Consider the following 27,573-nt stretch of genomic DNA (forward strand, 5'->3'; position numbering starts at 1 on the left):
TTGCCTGTAGTGTTAGGTAAGGGGTAAATGTGGGGGTATGGGTGGGTTGCGCTTCGGCGGGTCGGTGTGGACTTGTTGGGCCGAAGGGCCTGTTTCCACACTGTAATGTAATCTAATCTAATCTCTAATCTAATCTTTCTTCAGTGACTGTGGTCAAAGGTTTTGAAAGTGCTGTCTCAGGACCCTGTTCTTCAGTGCGTCCCGTAAATGGTGCACTCTGCTGCTACTGAGTGTTGGTGGTGGAGTGAATTAGTGTGGTTGTGGTGCCAATCGAGCGGTTTGCTTCCGCCTGGATGGTGCCAAGCTTCTTGAGTGTTGTTGGATTTGTGTTCAGTTGGCAAGTATTCCCCTTCATGCTGCTGGTTTGCGCCTTGTAGCTGGTTGAGAGGCTCAGAGGGGTCAGGAGGCAAGTTATTTGCTGCAGGATCCCTAGCCTTTTGACCTGCTGTTGTCCACAAAATATTTATATAGTAAGTCCTGATCAATTTCTGGTCAATGGTAACCCTTAGCAGGTGGGAATTCTGGGATGGAAATGCTATTGAAAGTCAAGGGTCAAAGGTCAGTGTCTCTCTTGTTGCCTGGCATTGCCTGGCACTTGTCTTAGTGGGGTGGCACGATGGCTCAGGGGTTAGCACTGCTGCCTCACAGGACCAGGTTTGATTCCAGCCTCGGGTGACTGTCTGTGTGGAGTTTGCACATTCTCCCCGTGTCTGTGTGGGTTTCCTCCCACAGTCACAAAGATGTGCAGGTTAGGGTGGATTGGCCGTGCTAAATTGCCCATGGCGCTAGGTGCATAAGTCAAAAGGAAAATGGGTCTGGGTGGGTTACTCTTCGGAAAGGTCGGTGTGGACTGGTTGGGCCGTAGGGCCTGTTTCCACACTGTAGGGAATCTAATCTAACCTAGTGCAAAATGTAACTCGCCACTCATCAACAAAGACCTGGATGCTGTCCAGGTCTAGCTGCATTTGGATGTGCACTGCTTCAAAATCCAGGGAGTTATGAATGGCACTGAACATCATAAATCATAGAATCCCTACAGTGTGGAAACAGGTCCTTCGGCCCAACAAGTCCACGGGGCGACACGGTGGCTCAGTGGTGCCTCACAGCGCCAGGGACCCGGGTTCAATTCCCGCCTCAGGCGACTGTCTGTGTGGAGTTTGGATATTCTCCCGGTGTCTGCGTGGGTTTCCTCCGGGTGCTCCGGTTTCCTCCCACAGTCCAAAGATGTGCAGGTCAGGTGAATTGGCCGTGCTAAATTGTCCCCGTAGTGCCCAGGAATGTGCAGGTTAGGGTGGATTGGCCGTGCTAAATTGTCCCCGTAGTGCCCAGGGATGTGCAGGTGAGGGTGGATTGGCCGTGCTAAATTGTCCCCGTAGTGCCCAGGGATGTGCAGGTGAGGGTGGATTGGCCGTGCTAAATTGTCCCCATAGTGCCCAGGGATGTGCAGGTTAGGGTGGATTGGCCGTGCTAAATTGTCCCCATAGTGCCCAGGGATGTGCAGGTTAGGGTGGATTGGCCGTGCTAAATTGTCCCTGTAGTGCCCAGGGATGTGCAGGTGAGGGTGGATTGGCCGTGCTAAATTGTCCCCGTAGTGCCCAAGGATGTGCAGGTTAGGGTGGATTGGCCGTGCTAAATTGTCCCCGTAGTGCCCAGGGATATGCAGGTTAGGGTGGATTGGCCATGCTAAATTGTCCCATAGTGCCCAGGGATGTGCAGGTTAGGGTGGATTGGCTGTGATAAATTGTCCCCGTAGTGCCCAGGGACATGCAGGGTAGGGTGGATTGGCCGTGCTAAATTGTCCCTGTAGTGCCCAGGGATGTGCAGGTTAGGGTGGATTGGCCGTGCTAAATTGTCCCCGTAGTGCCCAGGGATGTGCAGGTTAGGGTGGATTGGCCGTGCTAAATTGTCCCGTAGTGCCCAGGGATGTGCAGGTTAGGGTGGATTGGCCGTGCTAAATTGTCCCTGTAGTGCCCAGGGATGTGCAGGTTAGGGTGGATTGGCCGTGCTAAATTGTCCCCGTAGTGCCCAGGGATGTGCAGGTTAGGGTGGATTGGCCGTGCTAAATTGTCCCCGTAGTGCCCAGGGATGTGCAGGTTGGGGTGGATTGGCCGTGCTAAATTGTCCCATAGTGCCCAGGGATGTGCAGGTTAGGGTGGGTTGGCCATGCTAAATTGTCCCATAGTGCCCAGGGATGTGCAGGTTAGGGTGGGTTGGCCGTGCTAAATTGTCCCATAGTGCCCAGGGATGTGCAGGTTAGGGTGGATTGGCTGTGATAAATTGTCCCCGTAGTGCCCAGGGATGTGCAGGTTGGGGTGGATTGGCCGTGCTAAATTGTCCCATAGTGCCCAGGGATGTGCAGGTTAGGGTGGGTTGGCCGTGCTAAATTGTCCCATAGTGCCCAGGGATGTGCAGGTTAGGGTGGACTGGCCGTGCTAAATTGTCCCATAGTGCCCAGGGATGTGCAGGTTAGGGTGGGTTGGCCGTGCTAAATTGTCCCGTAGTGCCCAGGGATGTGCAGGTTAGGGTGGGTTGGCCGTGCTAAATTGTCCCATAGTGCCCAGGGATGTGCAGGTTAGGGTGGGTTGGCCGTGCTAAATTGTCCCATAGTGCCCAGGGATGTGCAGGTTAGGGTGGATTGGCCGTGCTAAATTGTCCCGTAGTGCCCAGGGATGTGCAGGTTAGGGTGGATTGGCCGTGCTAAATTGTCCCATAGTGCCCAGGGATGTGCAGGTTAGGGTGGATTGGCTGTGATAAATTGTCCCCGTAGTGGCCAGGGATGTGCAGGTTCGGGTGGATTGGCCGTGCTAAATTGTCCCCGTAGTGCCCAGGTATGTGCAGGTTAGGGTGGATTGGCCGTGCTAAATTGTCCCATAGTGTTAGGTGGATTAGTCAGGGGTAAACACTGGGGGGGCTGGGTTTCTTGGTGTGGACTTGTTGGGCCGAAGGGCCTGTTTCCACATTGTAGGGAATCGAATCGAAAAACAAAAGTCCACACCGACCCTCCCGAGGAGAGTATCCTGCCCAAACCACATTACTCTCCAGTGACCCCTGACCAACCCACCCTAACCTGCACGTCCCTGGGCACTGCAGGACAATTTAGCACGGCCAATCCACCCTAACCTGCACATCCCTGGGCACTACAGGGACAATTTAGCACGGCCAATCCACCCTAACCTGCACATCCCTGGGCACTACGGGGACAATTTAGCACGGCCAATCCACCCTAACCTGCACATCCCTGGGCACTACGGGACAATTTAGCACGGCCAATCCACCCTAACCTTCACATCTCTGAGCACTATGGGGACAATTTAGCACGGCCAATCCACCCTAACCTGCACATCCCTGGGCACTACGGGACAATTTAGCACGGCCAATCCACCCTAACCTGCACATCTCTGAGCACTATGGGGACAATTTAGCACGGCCAATCCACCCTAACCCGCACATCCCTGGGCACTACGGGACAATTTAGCACGGCCAATCCACCCTAACCTGCACATCCCTGGACACTACGTGGACAATTTAGCACGGCCAATCCACCCTAACCTTCACATCTCTGAGCACTATGGGGACAATTTAGCACGGCCAATCCACCCTAACCTTCACATCTCTGGGCACTATGGGGACAATTTAGCACGGCCAATCCACCCTAACCTTCACATCTCTGAGCACTATGGGGACAATTTAGCATGGCCAATCCACCCTAACCTTCACATCTCTGGGCACTATGGGGATAATTTAGCACGGCCAATCCACCCTAACCCGCACATCCCTGGGCACTACGGGACAATTTAGCACGGCCAATCCACCCTAACCCGCACATCCCTGGGCACTATGGGGACAATTTAGCACGGCCAATCCACCCTAACCTGCACATCCCTGGGCACTACGGGGACAATTTAGCACGGCCAACCCACCCTAACCTGCACATCCCTGGGCACTACGGGGACAATTTAGCACGGCCAATCCACCCTAATCTGCACATCTCTGGGCACTACGGGACAATTTAGCACGGCCAATCCACCCTAACCTGCACATCCCAGGGCACTACAGGGACAATTTAGCACGGCCAATCCACCCTAACCTGCACATCCCTGGGCACTACGGGGACAATTTAGCACGGCCAATCCACCCTAACCTGTACATCCCTGGGCACTACAGGACAATTTAGCACGGCCAATCCACCCTAACCTGCACATCTTTGGACTGTGGGAGGAAAACGGAGCACCCGGAGGAAACCCACGCAGACACGGGGAGAATATGCAAACTCCACACCGATCGTCACCCGAGGCTGGAATCGAACCCGGGTCCCTGGCGCCGTGAGGCAGCAGTGCTAACCACTGAGCCACCATGCCACCCTAAATCAGCTACCAGCTCTATTTCTGACCTTATGAGGAAGAAAAGGTAATTAATGAAACAATTGAAGATGGTTTGACTGTAAGGCTTGTACAATTAATGTTCGGGCCTTGGATAGCGTTGTAGAACAAAGGACCTAGGAATGCAGGTACATAATTCCTTGAAGTTTGCGTCACAAATAGACAGGGTGGTTAAAAAGGCATTCGACATGTTTGCCTCCATAGCTCAGTCCTTTGGGTATCGGAGTTGGGAAGTCATGTTGAAGTGTTATAGGACATTAGTGGTGCCTCGTCTGGAGCTCTGTGTCCAGTTCCGGTCTCCCTGTTACCGGAAGGATATTCCTAAGCTGGAGAGGGTACAGAAGAGATTTACCAGGATGTTGCCGGGTGTGGAAAGTTTGAGTTATAAAGAAAGGCTGGATAGGCTGGGACTTTGTTCACCGGAGCATAGGAGGTTGAGGGACGACCTGAAGGAAGTTGATAAAATAATGAGAGGTGCAGATAAAGTTAACAGGAGTTGCCCTTTCCCTAGGTCGGGCAATTTCAAGATTGGGGGCACGTTTTTAAGGTGAGAGGAGGGAAATTAAAAAAAAGACGCGACAGGCAAAGCTTTTGCACAGAGAGTGGTTCGGGTGTTGAGTGAGGAAGTGGTGGATGTGGGTTCAGTTACAACATATGGGTGAGACGGGAAAGATATGAAAGAGACCCAAGGGGCAACTCTTTCATGTAGAGGGTGGAATGTGTATGGAATGAGCTGCCAGAGGAAGTGGTGGAGGCTGGTACAATTGCAACATTTAAGAGGCATTTGGATGGGTATATGAATAGGAAGGGTTCGGAGGGATATGGGCCGGGTGCTGGCAGATGGGACTAAATTAGGTTGGGATATCTGGGTCGGCATAGACGGGTTGGACCGAAGGGTCTATTTTCGTGCTGGACATCTCTGTGACTCTAAGCTGCCTCCTGGGAGAGAGGAGGAACATTGCTGCCTTGTGAGAAACAGGCAATTAAGATTGCCTTCAGAAGAAAGGTGCTGAGGGTGAATTGCAGGATGGCTGTGTTTTTTAAATGGACAGTAAATGCTAAATACAATGAGGAATGGGGAAGCTGCTTCTGATAAGAAGGAAAGCTGCAGACCTGAGTACTTCCATCGTGTCATCAATGTTGTCGATGAAAGAATCTGAAGGATTCATCAATATTGTCAAACCCACAAACTCGAAAGAGAGAAAGTTATGTAAAAATTCAATTCCAGGATTCTTCACTGGAACTTCGAAGAACAACACTGTGCAAGGATCAAGTCCGGAACACACCCAGGGACAGACACTGTTGGTTGGAATCATAGCTAAATTCCTACATTAAATTGGGTATTGGCTAAGTTGAGGAGAAAGTGAGGTCTGCAGATGCTGGAGATCAGAGCTGGAAATGTGTTGCTGGAAAAGCGCAGCAGGTCAGGCAGCATCCAGGGAACAGGAGAATCGACGTTTCGGGCATTCCTGAAGAAGGGCTTATGCCCGAAACGTCGATTCTCCTGTTCCCTGGATGCTGCCTGACCTGCTGCGCTTTTCCAGCAACACATTTCCAGCTATTGGCTAAGTTGACTTGTGAGGCTTAACTTGCTTACTTGAGGGGTCTTAGTTGCTTGTTACATGTAAAAAAGTTGAAGAAATATTTCAGTATTTGACTGCGAGATTTCTTAATAAATAGGTGAATTGAAGGTAGCCTATAATTTACACTAGTTTCGCGTGGCTCCTTGACATAATTCTCAGTCAAATGTGGCCCTAATGTCAAGGTCAGTCAATCCCACCTCACCTCTGGAAATCAGCTCTTTTGGCAATAATTGGACTAAGCAAGTTTTGAGAAGATTTGTAGGTCAGGTTGAGATTCTGGATGTAGGTTTGCTCGCTGAGCTGGAAGGTTCACTTCCAGACGTTTCGTCACCCTACTAGGTGACATCTTATGTGGGCCTCAGGCCCCATCTACCACCCCCTGTGAAAAAGGACCCGGAAGTGACTTCACCACAGGAAATGACATCGCCACAGAAAATGACCATCACCAAACCAAAGAAACCCAAACATATCAGTCGAAAGCAGGACTTATCAGCAGTGCTTCTCCTGAGGCCCACTGAAGATGTCACCTAATGGGGTGACGAAACGTCGGGAAATGAACCGTCCAGCTCAGCGAGCAAACCGACATCCATAACTGGACGAAGACTGGAATGAGGTCAGGAGCTGAGTGGCAGAATCAAAACTGATTGTCATCGAATAGGTCACTGCTATTTGATTGCACTGTTTATGTCTCCTTCCACTGGTGCCTGTTGTGGAGCCCATGACACACTTAGTGCTTCCTTCAAGTGGTATCCAACATGGAGCAGATCCATCAGCTGATGGAAGGCAGTATGTGGCAATCGGCAGGAGGTTTCCTTTCCCACGTTTGACCTGAACCAGAGGCAATGTTGAGGACTCCCAGGGCAACACCCTCTTGACTGTATGTCGCTGTGCCACAACCTCGGCGTGGTTTGTCCTGCTGATGAGAGGCCGTTGTGCGTCAGGCGTAATTCTACGAGAGTACGACTATATCAGGCTGTTGCTTGGCTAGCCTCTGTGACGGCTTTTCCGGTCTGAGCGCCAGCCCTAAGTTGTGGTAAGAAGGCACCTGCAGGGCCGACAAGGGTGGGTTTACCACTGACATTTCCAGGACCTTGGTTGATGACAGGTGGGTGATCCCAATCCATCCCATTTTGAGGCTGTTGAGCGTTTGATACAACTGAATGGTTTGCTAGGCAGTTTTAGAGTCAACCAGATTGCTATCTGTCTGGAGTCATGTGTAGACAATAGACAAGAGGTGCGGGAGTAGGCCATTCAGCCCTTCCAGCCAGCACCACCATTCATTATGATCATGGCTGATCATCCACAATCAGTATCCTGTCCCTGCCTTATCCCTATAACCCTCGATTCCACTATCCTGAAGAACTCTACCCATCTCTTTCTTGAAAGTATCCAGAGACTGCCCTCTGGGGCAGAGCATTCCATACCCCCACCACTCTCTGGGTGAAGACGTTTCTCCTCATCTCTCTCCTAAATGGCCTACCCCCTATTTTTAAGCTGCGTCCTCTGGTTCGGCACTCACCCATCAGCGGAAACATGCTTCCTGCCTCCAGAGTGTCCAATCCTTTAATAATCTTATACGTCACAAACAGATCCCCTCTCATCCTTCTAAACGCGTGTATACAAACCCAGTCGCTCCAATCTTTCAACATATGATAGTCCTGCCATTCCGGGAATTGACCTCGTGAACCTACGCTGCACCCCTTCAATAGCCAGAATGTCCTTCCTCAAATTTGGAGACCAAAACTGCACAGAGTACTCCAGGTGTGGTCTCACCAGGGGCCTGTACAGCTGCAGAAGCACCTCTTTGCTCCTATACTCAATTCCTCCTGTTATGAAGGCCAGCATGCTATTAGCTTTCTTCACTGTACCTGCATGCTTGCTTTCATTGACTGGTGTACAAGAAGACTTAGATCTCAGTGTACTTCCCCTTTATGTAACTTGACTCCATTTAGGTAGTAATCTGCCTTCCTGTTCTTGCCACCAAAGTGGATAACCACACATGTATCCACATTAAACTGCATCTGCCATGCATTAGTCCACTCACCTAGCCTAGGTAAGATCAAGATGCTGGAGATCAGAGTCGAGATTAGAGCGGTGCTGGAAAAGCACAGCAGGGTCAGGCAGCATCCGCGGAGCGGGGAAATTCGACGTTTCGGGCAAAAGCCCTTCATCAGGAATAGAGTCTAGGCTGTCCAAGTCACCCTGTATTCTCATAACATCCTTCACCTATATCATGGATGTATATTGTAAACAGCTGTAGTCCCAACACCAAACCTTGCGGTACCCCACTGGTCACTGCCTGCCATTCCGAAAGCCACCCGTAGGGATAGTAAGGATTGAGTTTTCCTTCCCAAAAGGAGATTAGTGATCCAGATGGGTTTTTAGACACTCAACACTCTTCTCACTGCCATCATTAGATTTCTAATTCCAGATATCATTGAAATCAAATTCCTGGATCTTTGGATTGTACCACTATGGCTCTGCCCTCCCCTCAATTGTCGCATCGTCTCACTTGTAACTGGACAGCAAGCATTCATTTTCGGCTAGTCTGGCTGATGGGTTTTGTTAGAGTAGATGGCTGGTAATTTTGAAGACAGACACATATCGAAGCTGCAGCAAAGAGCCATTCCACCCAACCGGTCTTCTGCTGCATTTTATTCTCCAGAGGACCCGGCTGGCTCTCGAGGTCGCTCGAGGCACTGGTTTGACTCTTGAGTTGGTCAGACGGCGGGTTATTCGATCGAACAATTCCCAACTTAATGGCAATGACCCACTTTGGTTGCGAGATTACTTTGGCTGCATAGCTAATTTCCTGGCCAGGTTGTGTCACAGGTCGGGCATTTGCTTGGTCATTAAATGAGCTGCTAAGTTATTCCATTTGCTGTTACGTGTCTGTGTTTGGTCAATCGCTTGGAGACTTTGACCAGTTGCCTGGATAGTTTGCTTGCTCGTTCAATTCATTCTGTTCTCGGAGCTGCTTAACAGTTTGCTAATTTGGTTGGTTCAGTCGATTGCCAATTAATTTGCTTTAATGGGGCTGGTTGGCTATTTTCTCCTGGTGTGTTTGACCATTAAAACTTCCTATTTCTTATTAGCAGATCTGCCCGTTTTCAACTATGATGAATTCTTTGAGCAGAAGATTGAAGAAAAGAAAAATGACCACACCTACCGCGTGTTCAAGACTGTGAATAGAAAGACGGAGGAATATCCATTAGCAGAGTACTATGAACCACTGGCTGACAAGAAGAACGTGTCGGTGTGGTGCAGTAATGACTATCTGGGAATGGGCAGTCACCCACGTGTCCTGAAAGCCATCGTGTAAGCAGGTCTAGCAGCTGACATGGACTCATATACAGTCATAGAGATGTACAGCACGGAAACAGACCCTTCGGTCCAACCCGTCCATGCCGACCCAGATATCCCAACCCAATCTAGTCCCACCTAAGCAGCACCCGGCCCATATCCCTCCAAACCCTTCCTATTCATATACCCATCCAAATGCCTTTTAAATGTTGCAGTTGTACCAGCCTCCACCACATCCTCTGGCAACTCATTCCATACACGTACCACCCTCTGTGTGAAAAAGTTGCCCCTTTGGTCTCTTTTATATCTTTCCCCTCTCATCCTAATCCTATGCCCTCTAGTTCCCCCACCCCAGGGAAAAGACTTTGTCTCTTTATCCTATCCATGCCCCTCATGGTTTTGTAAACCTCTATAAGGTCACCCCCTCAGCCTCCGACGCTCCAGGGAAAACAGCCCCACCCTGTTCAGCCTCTCCGTATAGCTCGAATCCTCCAACCCTGGTAACATCTTTGTAAATCTTTTCTGAACCCTTTCAAGTTTCACAACATCTTTCCCGATAGGAAGGAGACCAGAATTGCACGCAATATTCCAACAGTGGCCTAACCAATGTCCTGTACAGCCGCAACATGACCTCCCAACTCCTGTACTCAATACTCTGACCAATAAAGGAAAGCATACCAAACGCCTTCTTCACTATCCTATCTACCTGCGACCCCAGGAGCTATGAACCTGCACTCCAAGGTCTCTTTGTTCAGCAACACTCCCTAGGACCTTACCATTAAGTGTATAAGTCCTGCTAAGATTTGCTTTCCCAAAATGCAGCACCTCGCATTTATCTGAATTAAACTCCATCTGCCACTTCTCAGCCCATTGGCCCATCTGGTCCAGATCCTGTTGTAATCTGAGGTAACCCTCTTCGCTGTCCACTACACCTCCAATTTTGGTGTCATCTGCAAACCTACTAACTGTACCTCTTATGCTCATTCATTTGCATCTATGCATAGGCACAAGACTGGACATAGGGAAACCTTTGCACAATAGGGCGGCACGGTGGCTCAGTGGTTAGCACTGCTGCCTCCCAGCACCAGGGTCCCAGGTTCGATTCCACCCTCGGGTGACTGTCTGTGTGGAGTTTGCACATTCTCCCCGTGCCTATGTGGCTTTCCTCCGGGTGCTCTGCTTTCCTCCCACAGTCCAAAGATGTGCAGGTTAGGGTGAATTGGCCGTGCTAAATTGCCCGTGGTGTGAGGCGCATTAGTCAGAGGGAAATAGGTCTGAGTGGGTCACTCTTCGGCGGGTTGGTTGGGCCGAAGGGCCTGTTTCCACACTGTTGGGAATCTAATGTAATATTGGGTAGCCCCACCTGGTCAGTTGGATATAAGAGTTCTGATGTATTGCAAAACACCTAAATTCCAGAACCTTCCTGTTTCCACAATTCTTTCATCAGATTTTGTGACAATATTTTAGTACAATAACTTCCTCTCAGAAACTGGATCTGTAAACAATTCTGCCATGCGCAGGGTGGTGCTGTGGAGCCTCAACTTTTATCATCATAGTTTTGGCAGCAATTGCCCTAAGACCCAAGAAAAGGCGAAAGCCATTCAACATCTCAAGTCTCTGCTCCATTCTATTAGATGTTGACAGATCTGTATCTCAACTCCACCTAACTAACTAACTAACTAATTCATTGATGCCCTCACCAACAAAAAATCTGACGGAAGTGTTGAAAGCTCCCAGTTGACTCAGTATCTGGGGAAGACAATTTTGGATTCCTACAAATTTTTGTGTAGAATACTTTTTCACTTCCATTCCTCAACAGCCAAGATTTAATTTGAAGATTAGATTCCCTACAGTGTGGAAACAGGCCCTTCGGCCCAGCAAGTCCACATTGGCCTTCTGAAGAGTAACCCCCCCCCCCAGACCTATTCCCCTACATTGATCGCTGACTAATGCACCTAACCCTATGGGCAATTTAGCATGGCCAATTCACCTGACCTGCAGGTCTCTGGATTGTGGGAGGAAACCCACGCAGACCCAGAGAGACTGTGCAAACTCCACACAGACAGTCGCCCGAGGCTGGAATCGAACCCAGGTCTCTGGCGCTGTGAGGCAGCAGTGCTAACCACTGAGCCACCGTGCCACTCCAACAATCATGACCCCTCATCTATATGTCCTTCCCCAGATGAAATAATTTATGCACGTTGCCCTATTGATCTCATTTAACACTAACATAAGAACACTTTGATTGACCAATCTCAATTTTTCATTTGCAAATCCCTCCGGCTTGGCCCCGTCCTTCCTGTACCTCTGTAATCTCCTCCAGTCTGACAACCCCACTCCAATCCTACTTTACCTCATCGGAGATACACATTTCTGACCAGGACATCAGATTCCAGCATTTTTTAGAGTGCAGTGTGTCCCTTAAATCAGACTCCTTCCTCTTAGTACAAGTTCTGAATGCGAGACAATCCAACTCTCCCTTTTCCAGCACTGATTCCCACATTCTGTCTGTTAATTCATTAACACACAGAGAAAGGTTTGGATTTAGCTTACGCTGAGTGAGTGCTGACCTGTTTGAGGACTTTAAAGGGTACTGATAGAGTAGATGTTTCTGTTTGAAAGAACAAAACTAGAGGCCACCAACATAAGACAGTCACCGACAAATAAGTTGGAGAGATCAGAAGAGAATTCTTCATGCAGAGAAATCCAAGCTTGCTATCAGAAGATTAATTAAGTGAACAGGAGAGACTTAGATAGGATAGTGAAGGAGGCGTTTGGTATGCTTTCCTTTATTGGTCAGAGTATTGAGTACAGGAGTTGGGAGGTCATGTTGCGGCTGTACAGGACATTGGTTAGGCCACTGTTGGAATATTGCGTGCAATTCTGGTCTCCTTCCTATCGGAAAGATGTTGTGAAACTTGAAAGGGTTCAGAAAAGATTGACAAGGATGTTGCCAGGGTTGGAGGGTTTGAGCTAAAGAGAGAGGCTGAACAGGCTGGGGCTGTTTTCCCTGGAGCGTCGGAGGCTGAGGGGGTGACCTTATAGAGGTTTACAAAATTATGAGGGGCATGGATAGGGTAAATAGACAAAGTCTTTTCCCTGGGGTCAGGGAGCCCAGAACTAGAGAGCATAGGTTTAGGGTGAGAGGGAAAAGACATAAAAGAGACCTAAGGGGCAATGTTTTCACACAGAGGGTGGTGCGTGTATGGAATGAGCTCCCAGAGGAAGTGGTGGAGGCTGGTACAATTGCAACATTTAAAAGGCATTTGGATGGGTGTATGAATAGGAAGGGTTTGGAGGGATATGGGCCAGGTGGGACTAGATTGGGTTGGGATATCTGGTCAGCATGGACGGGTTGGACCAAAGGGTCTGTTTCCATGCTGTACATCTCTATGACTCTATAACTCTACTAAAAAAAAAGCTAGATAAACACCTCAGGAAGAAAGAAATTCAGGGTTATATCGATTCAGAGTTAAATGAAAAATATTAAACAATTAAATAGTAACAGAATTAAATGAGAGATGTTGATAGAGGAGCCTGTGGAGCACAAGTCTTTACGTGGATTGAATGAGTCAAATGGCCTATTTCATTGCTTTATATTCAACATACTTTTGAAGAATGAGTAAAAATCACATTGAAATATATAAAATCCTTACAAAGATTGACAGAATCTGTGCTTGGGACCGCATTCCTGAAGGCTGGGTCTCCCAGCACTGGAGGGGGGAATGGGGTGTCACTATGTTAGAAAGGGCGATTTGTCATTTTAAGACCATAAGACATAGGAGTGGAAGTAAGGCCATTCGGCCCATCGAGTCCACCCCGCCATTCAATCATGGCCAATGGGCATTTCAACGCCACTTACCCGCACTCTCCCCGTAGCCCTTAATTCCTTGCGAGATCGAGAATTTATCAGTCTCTGCCTTGAAGACGTTTAACGTCCCGGCCTCCACTGCGTTCCGCGGCAATGAATCCCACAGGCCCACCCACTCTCCGGCTGAAGAAATGTCTCCTCATATCCGTTCTAAATTGACCCCCCCTCTAATTCTAAGGCTGTGCCCACGGGCCCTAGTCTCCCCCCGCCTGACGGAAACACATTCCCAGCGTCCATCCTTTCTAAGCCATGCATGATCTTGTAAGTTTCTGTTAGATCTCCCCTCAACTTTCTAAACTCTAATGAATACAATCCCAGGATCCTCAGCCATTCACCGTATGTTAGGCCTACCCTCCCAGGGACTGGAAGTTTGGACTGAGTGAGGAGAAATTTCACTGAATGTGTACTCTTTAGCTTGGGGTGTTGCAGAGGCTCACTTACAGTCATAGAGCTGAACAGCGCGGAAACGCATCCTTCGGTTCAACTCGTCTATGCCGACCAGATATTCTACATTAATCTAGTCCCATTTTCCAGCAGTTGGCCCATATCCCTCTAAACCCTTCCTGTTCATATACCCATCCAGATGCCTTTTAAATGGTGTACTTGTACCAGCCTCCACCACCAGTGCATTACACAGTGGCACAGTGGCTAGCACTGCTGCCTCACAGCGCCAGAGACCCGGGTTCAATTCCCGCCTCAGGCGACTGACTGTGTGGAGTTTGCACGTTCTCCCCGTGTCTGCGTGGGTTTGCTCCGGTTTCCTCCCACAGTCCAAAGATGTGCAGGTCAGGGTGAATTGGCCGTGCTAAATTGCCGGTAGTGTTAGGTAAGGGGTAGATGTAGGGGTATGGGTGGGTTGCGCTTCGGCGGGTCGGCGTGGACTTGTTGGGCCGAAGGGCCTGTTTCCACACTGTAAAGTAATCTAAAAATCTAATCTTACATATGTGCACCACCCTCTGTGTGATGAAGTTGCCTCTTAGGTCCCTTTCAAATCTTTCCTGCTCTCACCTTCAACCCACTAGTTTTGAACTCCTTCTTGTGTATATGCAGGACAAGATCAGTTAGCTTTTGACTACAAAGCAAATGAAGAGATATGAGGATCGTGTAAGAACGTAGGCTTGTGGTAGGAGTTCAGTCATGGTTACATTCGATGGCAAAGTAGGTTTAAAGGACTGAAAGACCAAATCTTATTCCTATTTGTGATACTCGCAGGCCCAGCTCAAAGTGACCCCGCCACCCAAAGCCAGGTAAAATTTAAAACAGGAACTGACAGTTACTATTGACTGATGCATTCTGCATGGCGACTGGCCAACCAATCAGTAGTCACCTCTCATAAAATGTTAATGTTGGTTTCCTCTTAATTGGTTGCCATTCATTGTGATCACGGCTGGTCATCCACAATCAGTGTCCTGTCCCTGCCCTATCCCCATAACCCCGGATTCCACTGTCTTTAAGAGCTCTATCCATCTCTTTCTTGAAAGCATCCAGAGACTTGGCCCTCTGGGGCAGAGCATTCCACGCACCCACCGCTCTCTGGGTGAAGAGGTGTCCCCTCCACTCTGTTCTTAATTAGATTAGATTACTTACCGTGTGGAAACAGGCCCTTCGGCCCATCAAGTCCACACCGACCCGCCGACCCATTCCCCTACATTTACCCCTTCGCCTAACACTACGGGCAATTTAGCACGGTCGATTCACCCTGACCTGCACATTTTTGGCCTGTGGGAGGAAACCCACGCAGACACGGGGAGAACGTGCAAACTCCACCCAGTCTGAGGTGGGAATTGAACCCGGGTCTCTGGCGCTGTGAGGTAGCAGTGCTAACCACTGAGCCACCATGCCTACCTCTTATTTTTAAACTGTGTCCTCTGGTTCGGCACTCACCCAACAGCGGAAACGTGTTTCCTGCCTCCAGAGTGTCCAATCCTTTAATAATCTTATACGTCTCAATCAGATCCCCTCTCAGTCTTCTAAACTCAAGTGTACACAAGCCCAGTCGCTCCAATCTTTCAACATATGATAGCCCCGCCATCCTGGGAGTTGACCTCGTGGACCGACGCTGCACTCCCTCAATAGCCAGAGTGTCCTTCCTCAAATTTGGAGACCAGAACTGCACACAGTGCTCCAGGTGCGGTCTCACCAGGGCCCTGTACAGCTGCAGAAGGACCTCCTTGCTCCTATACTCAATGGATTGCCTCTTGAACAACTCTATTGGTAGGGATACCCGAAGAGCTGCTCCAGACGCAGTTCCAGGATTTTGACCCAGCGACAGTGAAGACACGGCACTGGCTTCAAGTCAGCTTGCTGTGAGACTTGGCATGGAACTCGCAGGCGTGACGTTCCCAGGTATATGCTGGGTCTTGCGCCTTTAGATGGTGATGGTTGCTGGTGTGGGAGGTCTCTGCTTTATTTGCCTACATTAGCAGTCATGGGACTTCAGTGATTGTAAAGTATATTAAGACATTAAGAGTCATCTTTAAGTGCGAGTTCTTCATGCTGTGTAAACGCGGCTCCCTCTGTGTTCTGCAGGGAGACGGTGCAGGGGTACGGAGCAGGAGCTGGGGGGACACGGAACATCTCCGGTACCAGCAAATTCCATGTGGACTTAGAATCGGAGCTGGCCAATCTTCACCAAAAGGACGCTGCGCTCCTATTCACATCCTGCTATGTGGCGAATGACTCCACTCTCTTCACTCTGGCCAAACTGCTTCCAGGTACAGACCAAAATAAACAGACAGATGAGTGCTTGGAGAGGAGCAAAGGGGTTGTGGAGGGCAGCAGGTGGGAAACAGAGAGGGAGACAGAGCTACAGAGTCATTACGCCGCAAGGGGTCATATGATCCATCATGGCTAGAGGTTTACAAAATCATGAGGGGGGGGGGGTACATGGATAGGATAAATAAACCAGCTCCTTTCTCTGGGCTGGGGGAGTCCAGAACTAGAGGTTTATAAATCACGAGAGGGGGCATGGATAGGGTAAATAGACAAGGTCTTTTCCCCTTGGGGTGGGGGAGCCCAGAACTAGAGGTTTATAAAATCACGAGGGGGGGCATGGATAGGGTAAATAGACAAGGTCTTTTCCCCCTGGGGTGGGGGAGCCCAGAACTAGAGGTTTATAAAATCATGAGGGGGGGACATGGATAGTGTAAATAGACAAGGTCTTTTCCCCCTGGGGTGGGGGAGTCCAGAACTCGAGGTTTATAAAATCATGAGGGGGGCATGGATAGGGTAAATAACAAGGTCTTTTCCTCCTGGGGTGGGGGTGGGGTGTCCAGAACTCGAGGTTTATAAAATCATGTGGGGGGCATGGATAGGGTAAATAGACAAGGTCTTTTCCCCCTGGGGTGGTGGAGCCCAGAACTAGAGGTTTATAAAATCATGAGGGGGGGGGGCATGGATAGGGTAAATAGACAAAGTCTTTGTCCCTGGGGTGGTGGAGCCCAGAACTAGAGGGGCATAGTTTTGGGATGAGAGGGGAAAGATATAAAAGAGACCTAAGGGGCAACTTTTTCACATAGAGGGTGGTACGTGTATGGAATGAGCTGCCAGAGGAAGTGGTGGAGGCTGGTACAATTGCAACATTTAAGAGGCATTTGGATGGGTATATGAATAGGAAGGGTTCGGAGGGATATGGGCCGGGTGCTGGCAGGTGGGACTAAATTGGGCTGGGATATCTGGGTCGTCATGGACGGGTTGGACCGAAGGGTCTGTTTCCGTGCTGTACGTCTCTATGACTCTATGTTTCCACCAGCTTGCTAACAAACATTATGACTCAGTGTATTCCCCATAATATTACACATTTTAAAAATTTAAATAATCAGGCAACGTCCTCTGGAAAGCTCGATTGAATGTGGCTCCACCACATTTCCAATCAGCGCTCTCCAGACCCGGATGAGTCACTGTGGGAAACGGTCTTTCCTGACATCACATTTGCTGCATTGGCAAATTACTTTAGAGCTCCTCAATCTTGATCCTTCCATGAGTGGGAACAATTTCTCTCTATCTGCTATATTGAATTGTGATAGGTAAGTCAAATCACTGGGAGATGAGCTCATGCTGAAGATGACGGTGTTGTAATCTGATAGGTTAAGTGTGATAGAGGGAACTAGTGTGGCAGACGATAATTCGTTTAGAAAGGCAAAGCAAGCCAGCACGATTGGCTATGCTAATGTTACCTGATAAGCGTGGGAGGAGCAAGTGTACAATTGCAGAAGAACAAAGGGTTTGTGGGGAGTCAGGGAAGACACTTTGCTGGCTCCCACAGCTTTGATTTTGCAAGATTGAAGTATAATTTCGTGAAAGATTTTCTTTAGTCTTATTGCTGTTATTACGTGCTCCTGGAAGAACGATTTGGAGGTGCCGGTGTTGGACTGGGGTGGACAAAGTTAAAAATCACACAACACCAGGTTATAGTCCAACAGGTTTAATTGGAAGCGCATTAGCTTTCGGAGCGACGTTCCAACAGAGCCTCTATTCCTGATGAAGGGCTTTTGCCCGAAACGTCGATTTTCCTGCTCTTCGGAAGCTGCCTGACCTGCTGTGCTTTTCCAGCCCCACTCTGATCTAAACTCTATTTTGTTTGAACAGCTGCATCCCTCCTGTAATATCCACCTTACACTTGCCTAAAACAACTGAAATAGTTAGGGTATGTGCTACCTTCCTGAACTGTTTCAGGGGTCTGGCCTGGTCGACTACTTATATTTTGCCAACCAGAAGCAGACCCATTTATCCTGACTCTTCACTTCCTGTTGGTTATCCAAACTAACAAATTACCCTGGACCCCACGAGATCTTTCCTTGTCTATTAACCTTTTGTGTGGAAATCCAGATATATTACGTCTCGAGGACTCCCAATAAATAGCTTGCTTGTTACGTCTTTAAAGAACTCGACCAAATTTGTCCCAATCTGATTGAACTTTCACAAAACCATGTCGAATCATGGAATCCCTACTGTGTAGAGACAGGCCCTTCGGCCAAACAGGTCTACACCGACCCTCCGAAAGTAACCCATCCAACCCCATTCTCAATTACTCTACATTTACCCCTGAACACTACAGGCAATTTAGCATGGCCAATTCACCTACACTGCACATCTTTGGACTGTGAGCAGAAACCCACGCAGACATGGAGAGAACGTACAAACTCCACACAGACAATTGCCCTGAGGCTGGAGTTGAACCCGGCTCCCTGTGGTGCCGTGAGGCAGCAGTGCGAACCACTGAGCCACCCGTGCCACCCCAGCCACCATGCCGTCCCATTGACTCTGATGGATTGCATTTTGATATTTCCGAATATGCTGTCACTACTTCCGTAATGATAGATTCAATCAAATTAACAGATGCTAAACTAACCCAGTCAGCCTGCCTATCCCAGTAGGGCCAAATCTGTCCTCGTGCCTTTGCAATAGCGTTTGTTTAATTTCAGAATACTAGTGCCGGATTCCACTTTCTCACCCTCAAACAGAATTTCAAGCGCTCGCACGATATGTTCACTCTTCTCTGGAGGACATGAGTACCCATGCCAACGGTAACAGGTGATACAGAGGCTATGGAAAGGAAGAAAGTTAGAACAATCATTATCATTAGGGAAAAAGTACTGAATAAACTGTTGGGATTGAAGGCAGGGTCTGATGGCTAGCATCCTCAGTTCCTAAAGAAAGTGGCAGTAGAGATAATGAATCCGTTGGTTATATTCCCAAAACTCGTTACTTGCAATAAAGTTTTCAGTGGATTGGAAAAACACTAATATCCTCATTATTCTTACAGATAGCTGAGATCTCCTTACAAATTTGTTTCTCAATTTCCCTCTGACTATTAGAGGGTCTACAATACAATCCCAATAAGATGACCATCCCTTTCTTATTTCTCAGTTCCACCCAAATTCAGTTCCATCCTCATTTCCTACGCAGAATGTAGGAAACTATAGACCAGTTAGTTTAACATCTGTCACTGGGAAATTGTTAGAAACACATGATTAAAGGAATTAATAACAGCACATTTGTAAAAGTCATAATGTAATCCATCAGAGTCAGTGTGGTTTTATGAAGGATAAAATGTGTTTGATTAAGTTGTTAGAATTCTTTGAAGATTTAGGAAGGGAAAAGGTTGAGATTCTGAAGGGAGACTACACAGAGTTAGGCAGGAATTTAAAAAGGAGGACCTTGAGGGTAGTAATATCTGGATTACTCTCAGTGCTAAGAGCTAGTGAGGGCAGGAATAGGAGGGTAGAGCAGATGAATACATGGCTGAGGAGCTGGTGTATGGGAGAAGGATTCACGTTTTTGGATCATTGGAACCTCTTTTGGGGTAGAAGTGACCTGTACAAGAAGGACGGATTGCACCTAAATTGGAAGGGGAATAATATACTGGCAGGGAGCTTTGCTAGAACTGCTCGGGGGGATTTAAACTAGTAAGGTGGGGGGGTGGGACCCAGGGAGACAGTGAGGAAAGAGATCAATCTGAGACTGGTATAGTTGAGAACAGAAGTGAGTCAAACAGCCAGGGCAGGCAGGGACAAGGTAGGACTAATAAATTAAACTGCATTTATTTCAATGCAAGGGGCCTAACAGGGAAGGCAGACGAACTCAGGGGATGGTTAGGAACATGGGACTGGGATATCATAGCAATTACAGAAACATGGCTCAGGGATGGACAGGACTGGCAGCTTAATGTTCCAGGATACAAATGCTACAGGAAGGATAGAAAGGGAGGCAAGAGAGGAGGGGGAGTGGCGTTTTTGATAAGGGATAGCATTACAGCTGTGCTGAGGGAGGATATTCCCGGAAATACATCCAGGGAAGCTATTTGGGTGGAACTGAGAAATAAGAAAGGGATGATCACCTTATTGGGATTGTATTATAGACCCTCTAATAGTCAGAGGGAAATTGAGAAACAAACTTGTAAGGAGATCTCAGCTATCTGTAAGAATAATAGGGTCGTTATGGTAGGGGATTTTAACTTTCCAAACATAGACTGGGGCTGCCATAGTGTTAAGGGTAGAGATGGAGAGGAATTTCTTAAGTGTGTACAAGACAATTTTCTGATTCGGTATGTGGATGTACCTACTAGAGAAGGTGCAAAACTCGACCTACTCTTGGGAAATAAGGCAGGGCAGGTGACTGAGGTGTCAGTGGGGGAGCACTTTGGGGCCAGCGACCATAATTCTATTAGATTTAAAATAGTGATGGAAAAGGATAGACCAGATCTAAAAGTTGACGTTCTAAATTGGAGAAAGGCCAATTTTGACGGTATTAGGCAAGAACTTTCAAAAGCTGATCGGAGGCAGATGTTCGCAGGTAAAGGGACGGCTGGAAAATGGGAAGCCTTCAGAAATGATATAACAAGAATCCAGAGAAAGTATATACCTGTCAGGGTGAAAGGGAAGGCTGGTAGGTGTAGGGAATGCTGGATGACTAAAGAAATTGAGGGTTTGGTTAAGAAAGAGAAGGAAGCATATGTCAGGTACAGACAGGATAGATCGAGTGAATCCTTAGAAGAGTATAAAGGAAGTGGGAGTATACTTAAGAGGGAAATCAGGAGGGCAAAAAGGGGACATGGGATAGCTTTGGCAAATAGAATTCAAAGGGTTTTTACAAATACGTTAAGGACAAAAGGATAACTAGGGAGAGAATAGGGCCCCTCAAAGATCAGTAAGTCGGCCTTTGTGTGGAGCCATAGGAGATGGGGGAGATACTAAATGAGTATGTTGCATCAGTATTTACTGTGGAAAAGGATATGGAAGATATTGACTGTAGGGAAATAGATGGTGACATCTTGAAAAATGTCCATATTACAGTGGAGAAATGCTGGATGTTTTGAAATGCATAAAGGTGAACAAATCCTGAGGACTTGATCAGGTGTATCCTAGAACTCTGTGGGAAGCTAGGGAAGTGATTGCTGGGCCTCTTGCTGAGATATTTGTATCATCGATAGTCACAGGTGAGGTGCCAGAAGACTGGAGATTGGCAAACGTGGTGCCACTGTTTAAGAAGGGTGGTAAAGACAAGCCAGGGAACTATAGACCGGTGAGCCTGACCTTGGTGGTGGGAAAGTTGTTGGAGGGATTCCTGAGGGACAGGATGTACATGTATTTTGAAATGCAAGGACTGATTAGGGATAGTCAACACGGCTTTGTGCATGGGAAATCATGTCTCACAAACTTGATTGAGTTTTTTGAAGAAGTAACGAAGGGGATTCATGAGGGCAGAGTGGTAGACGTGATCTATATGGAGTTCAGTAAGGCTTCCAACATGGTCCCCATGGGAGACTGGTTAGCAAGGTTTGATCTTATGGAATACAAGGAGAACTAGCCTTTTGGATACAGAACTGGCTCAAAGGTAGAAGACAGAGGGTGGTAGTGGATGGTTGTTTTTCAGACTGGAGGCCTGTGACCAGTGGAGTGCCACAAGGATCGGTGCTGGGTCCTCTACTTTTTGTCATTTATATAAATGATTTGGATGTGAATTTAAGAGGTACAGTCAGTAAGTTTGCAGATGACACCAAGAAGGTGACCTCGGATTACATCGGGATCTGGACCAGATGAGCCAATGGGCTGAGAAGTGGCAGATGGAGTTTAATTCAGATAAATGCGAGGCACTGCATTTTTGGAAAGCAAATCTTAGCAGGACTTATACACTTAATGGTAAGGTCCCAGGGAGTGTTGCTGAACAAAGAGACCTTGGAGTGCAGGTTCATAGCTCCTTGAAAGTGGAGTCACAGATAGATAGAATAGTGAAGAAGGCTGCTGTGAAAGGGTTCAGAAAAGATTTACAAGGACGTTGCCAGGGTTGGAGGATCTAGGGAGAGGTTGAACGGGCTAGGGCTGTTTTCCCTGGAGCTGAGGGGTGACCTTATAGAGATTTATAAAATCATGAGGGGCATGGATTGGGTAAATAGACAATGTCTTTTCCCTGGGGTGGGAGAGTCCAGAACTAGAGAACATAAGTTTAGGGTGAGAAAGGAAAAATATAAAAGAGACCTGAGGGGCAACTTTTTCATGCAGAGGGTGGTGTGTGTGTGGAATGGGCTTGTGGTGGAGACTAGTACAATTGCAACATTTAAGAGGAATTTGGATGGGTATATGAATAGGAAGGGTTTGGAGGGTGCTGACAGGTGGGACTAGATTGGGTTGGGTTATCTGGTCGGTATGGACAGGTTGGACCGAAGGGCCTGTTTCCATGCTGTACATCTCTATGACTCTATGATCATCTAAATATTTCTCAGGTGTTATTCAAAAACTAGGTGTGACAGGTCAATCAAATAGGGAATTAAGACTCTCTGACAGCACTTACTCTCGCTGGCTATTATCTCTTCCTCTTCCTTCCTGACCCACGGGCAAACGCCATAATCTTTCAGTCTTCCCGCAACTCAGGAAGAGCCAGAGGACCAGAGAATTGCAGACACAATTTTACCAGCCTTCACAAATGATTGTAAGGATAAGCAAAGTCTTTGCACACCAGTTAATCTAACGTCAGTAGTGGGGAATCTTCTAGAAACTAGGATTTGAGATGGAATTAGGAGTCACATAGAAATGGGTTGTTTCGGAAGAGGTTACTGAAGGGGAAGTTGTGTTTGACTAACTTGTATTACATCCACGGGATCCTCATTATCCACTTTGTTTGTTATATAAAGTCACAGAGTCATAGAGATGTACAGCACAGAAACAGACCCTTCGGTCCAACCCGTCCATGCTGACCCAGATATCCCAACCCAATCTAGTCCCACCTGCCAGCACCCGGCCCATATCCCTCCAAACCCTTCCTATTCACATACCCATCCAAATGCCTCTTAAATGTTGCAATTGTACCAGCCTCTACCTAGAGAATTCCTAGAGGCCTGGCACTCCAACCACAACGCCATAAACAAACACATAGATCTAGATGCCATCTGTCAACCCCCTCAGAAAACGAACAGGAAATGACATCACCACAAACCCCAGGAACCCCATCCAGGAGAAAGATATAAATAGAAAGCAGGAGACAACAGCTTCGCTTCACTTGGAGGTCGCCACTGATGATGTTACCTAGCCAGGTAATGAAAGGTCTGGATATCAAACCTACAGCTCAGCGAGCAAACCTACATCCTAAAGGGATACACAGGATTCAGTCCTCAGCCGCAACTATTTACAATCTATATTAATGACCTGGAAGCAGGGATAGCAGGTAATATATCCAAATTTTCAGATGTCACTCAAAAGGTGGGAAAGTAGGTTGTAAGAATGACGTAAGAAATGTCCTTATGGATAGTTAGGTGAATGGACCAAAAGTTGGCAAAGGGAGTTTAAAGCTTAAAAATGTGTTGCTGGAAAAGCCCGAAACGTCGATTCTCCTGCTCCTCGGATGCTGCCTGACCCTGCTGCACTTTCAAGCTCTGATCTCCAGCATCTGCAGTCCTCACTTTCTCCCAAATGGAGTTTAACTCAGTGTGGGGTTCGGTTGTTGCAACTGCACAAGACGTTAGTGAGTCAGCACTTGGAGTATTGCATCCAGTTTTGGTGCCCGTACTTAAGAAAGGGTGCCATGGTACGGGGGGCAGCTCAGAGGAAGGTTCACTGGGTGGACTTTGTGTCATGCAGATCAGTTGAGCAGCTTATGCCTTTACTCTCTGGAATTTAGAAAAATGACAGGAGATTTAACTGAGGCATATAAGATGCAAAAGGGGATTGGTAGACTGTGCCTCGGAAAGGGTATTTCCTCTTGCCGGATAATCCAGACTGAGAGGTCGTAGTTTTAGGCTAACAGTAGCAGCTTTAAGTCCGAGTCGAGGAGAAATTGCTGCTCTCAAAGATTTGTGCATCTGTGGGATTCAGAGTTCAATGGCTGCTGGGACAGTCAATAAATTTAAGAAGGAGATAGACAGGTTTTTTAAGTGGTAATGGGCTGAAGGGTTATAAGGAGAGGGCAGAAAGGTCGGGTTGAGGTGGAGATGAGATCAGCCGTGAACGCCTCGTTGGTTGACTAGTTCTCGTGGTCTTTTAACTTTTCGCACAAGTCTGTTATGTTGCACTGTATCAAATGTGCTTGGAAGTGCATGTACATATACCCATCCAGATGCCTTTTAAATGTTGCAACTGTACCGGCCTCCACCACATCCTCTGGCAGCTCGTTCCATATACGTACCACTCTCTGCGTGAAAAAGTTGCCCCTTAGGTCTCTTTTATATCTTTTTCCTCTCACCCTAAACCTACGCCCCTCTAGTTCTGGACTCCCCCACCCCAGGGAAAAGACTTTGTCTATTTACCCTATCCATGCCCCTCATGATTTTGCAAACATCTATAAGGTCACCCCTCAGCCTCCGACGCTCCAGGGAAAACAGCCCCAGCCTGTTCAGCCTCTCCCTGTAGCTCAAATCCTCCAACCCTGGCAACATCCTTGTAAATCTTTTCAAGTTTCACAACTTCTTTCCCGATAGGAAGGAGACCAGAATTGCACGCAATATTCCAACAGTGGCCTCACCAATACAGCCGCAACATGACCTCCCAACTCCTGTACTCAATACTCTGACCAATAAAGGAAAGCATACCAAACGCCTCCTTCACTATCCTATCTACCTGCGACTCCACTTTCAAGGAGCTATGAACCTGCACTCCAAGGTCTCTTTGTTCAGCAACACTCCCCAGGACCTTCCCATTTCGTGGATGAGTCCTGCTAAGAATTGCTTTCCCAAAATGCAGCCCCTCGCATTTATCTGAATTAAACTCCATCTGCCACTTCTCAGCCCATTGGCCCATTGGATGAAGATCATGTGAGATACCATAACATACAAAGCTATGCACCTGGAAAATGGGGCTACAATGGGTACGTGCTTGATGACAAATGTGCAGGAACATGAGCCAGCCGGCCTTTTACCATGCTAGGACTCGATTTAGAAACAAATGGCTATGAAACTCTTTGAATCCCGCAGGCTGTGAAATCTACTCAGATGCTGGGAACCATGCTTCTATGATTCAAGGGATCAGGAACAGTGGAGTTCCAAAGTTTGTCTTCCGGCACAATGATGTCGAACATCTGGAACAGCTCCTGAAGATGTCAGACCCAAAGACTCCCAAGATCGTCGCATTTGAAACAGTACATTCGATGGATGGTAAGAAATCAGGATCCATCCCCTCCCCCACTCACCTATTGTACTCTATACGACTTTCTCCGTCCCCCGCCTCTCATTTATCTCTCCACTCTGCGGGCACCCTGTCTCTATTCCTGATGAAGGGCTTTTGCTCGAAACGTCGATTTTCCTGCTCCTCGGATGCTGTGCTGCGCTTTTCCAGCGCCACTCTAATGGCATAGGCCAGTGTCAGTGTCGAGTAGTGACGTATGCAGTAACTGTTCATTGTGTTGCTTTCAGAGAATAATACTTTTGGATATGTTATGAGTAATTTAAGGTAAGGTGTGCTAACCTTAGCAAACGTGGACAAACAGACTTTCGCTCTGTAGTTTCTGAAGGACTGTAGCTCATTTCTCTGCACGTCACAAATCAAATGCTACAAAATGACCACTGAATACTTATCAGTACCAATCCCTAGTGAAGTCCCAGATTTTAACCTTCCATGGAAAATACAGACGACCCTCAACTGCCTGAGGACATACCAGGAAAGATGTGGCAGTTTGCTCCGTACAGTGGTCTTTTGAGAGTCAGCCCAAGTAGGGCAGCACGGTGGCTCGGTGGTTAGCACCAGCGCCCGGAGACCCGGGTTCGATTCCTGCCTCGGGCGACTGTGCGCAGTTTGCACATTCTCCCCCCTGTGGGTTTCCTCCGGGTGCTCCGGTTTCCTCCCACAGTCCAAAGTTGTGCAGGTCAAGGTGAATTGGCCGTGCCAAATTGCCCCATAGTGTTAGGTACATTAGTCAGAGGGAAACGAGTCTGGGGTGGGTCGCTGTTCGGAGGGTTGGTGTGGACTTGTTGGGCCGAAGGGTCTGTTTCCACGCTGTAGGGAATCTAATCTAATCAGTTAGTGACTGTGGCCATCCAAGATGGCTACCACCCACACAGACTAAAGGGTCTATTCCCAGTGGTATCACAACCATTCACTGTGTCAAAGTCACATGGCACCAGGTTATAGTCCAGTAGGTTTATATCTGAAGCCACAAGCTTTTCACCTGATGAAGGAACAGTGCTCCAAAAGCTTGTGGTTTCAGATGAACCTGTTGGACTATAACCTGGTGTCATGTGACTTTTGACCTTGTCCACCCCAGTCCAACTCCAACATCTCCACATCATTCACTGAAGAGACTGACTGGATTGTCAATGTCAGCACTGAACTACAGCAGCTTCCCGTAAGAAACCACATATTTTATTTCGCACTATAAACCGGAACACAAGTCGGCTGCTATATAGCCGAAATAGCAGGAGACTTTGTAAAACTTGAAAATCGACAGCTGTGTGTCTCTGAGCTGGGAAATGTTGCTTTTCGGAGAAGCGAGGGTGAGAGTTTGAGTCTGTGCGGAACTCAAAGTCTCTTGAGTTAAGGAAATGTTGCCAGGATGGCAGCCCTTTGATTCATTGATCTGCAGAGTATTAAAACATGTAAGCACTGTGGCAGCAGAGATGCACCCACAGCCTCCAGACGTAAACCATTTATCTCTTCCTCTCTTTCTCTAAGTGGGAAAAGACAAAAAAAACCAAGAAAGCTTACAAGAAAGAACTCCAATGCGAAAAGAGACCTAGGTCTACTCGACCGGCTACCTAACTGAGTTCAGACTATCCTCTTGCAGACAGTAGCACTATTACCAGTGCTAAAATCTTTTTAAGCAGTTTGTGTGGGATAATCTAATATGGGGAGAAAGTGAGGCCTGCAGATGCTGGAGATCAGAGCTGAAAATGTGTTGCTGGAAAAACGCAGCAGGTCAGGCAGCATCCAGGGAACAGGAGAATCGACGTTTCGGGGCATAAGCCCTTCCTCATTCCTGAAGAAGGGCTTATGCCCGAAACGTCGATTCTCCTGTTCCCTGGATGCTGCCTGACCTGCTGCGCTTTTCCAGCAACACATAATCTAATATGGACTTGGGATCTTTGGAATTTTGTTTATTTTGTCTATATTCTTCGTCAAACTGCAGTATCCATCATACTGTTTGTTGTTTATCTGTCTTAATTGTGAACGTGTGTGTGCATAATTTCAGGTTTTCAAGTTTAAGTTGTTTAGCAGTAGTACTTTTTGGGATGCCATGTGGAACAATGGGACATGCTTATAAAAATACTCTTCCAGGTTAAGCTGTAACATTCTGTAGAAAGACAAATACAGAGTATCGTTGAAGTTGTTTAGATTAGATTCCCTACAGTGTGGAAACAGGCCCTTCGGCCCAACCAGTCCACACCAACCCCTCCAAAGAGCAACCCACCCAGACTCATTTCTCTACATTTACACCTGACTAATGCCACCTAACACTATGGGCAATTTAAGCACGGCCAATCCACCCTGACCTGCACATCTTTGGACAGTGGGAGGAA

At 47.7% G+C, this 27,573-nt stretch overlaps 1 protein-coding gene across 3 annotated transcripts in view; it reads left to right on the plus strand.

Annotated features, from left to right (window-relative positions):
• The window catches only part of LOC122545653 (5-aminolevulinate synthase, erythroid-specific, mitochondrial-like), an 81,039-nt gene that overhangs the window by 28,428 nt on the left and 25,038 nt on the right, over window positions 1–27,573 (plus strand). For 2 of the 3 annotated variants that reach the window (XM_043684637.2, XM_087985280.1), the window contains 3 exons: window positions 9,058–9,280; window positions 15,666–15,850; window positions 25,036–25,215. In XM_043684637.2, the coding sequence (XP_043540572.2) occupies window positions 9,058–9,280; window positions 15,666–15,850; window positions 25,036–25,215 (588 nt within the window). The remainder of the gene's footprint in view (window positions 1–9,057; window positions 9,281–15,665; window positions 15,851–25,035; window positions 25,216–27,573) is intronic. The other variant, XM_043684641.2, reaches the window with a different exon arrangement.

This window comes from Chiloscyllium plagiosum, unplaced genomic scaffold, assembly GCF_037043375.1.
Source record: "Chiloscyllium plagiosum isolate Xiang-an unplaced genomic scaffold, Cpla_swu_hap1 HiC_scaffold_51, whole genome shotgun sequence".
NCBI lineage: Eukaryota > Metazoa > Chordata > Chondrichthyes > Orectolobiformes > Hemiscylliidae > Chiloscyllium > Chiloscyllium plagiosum.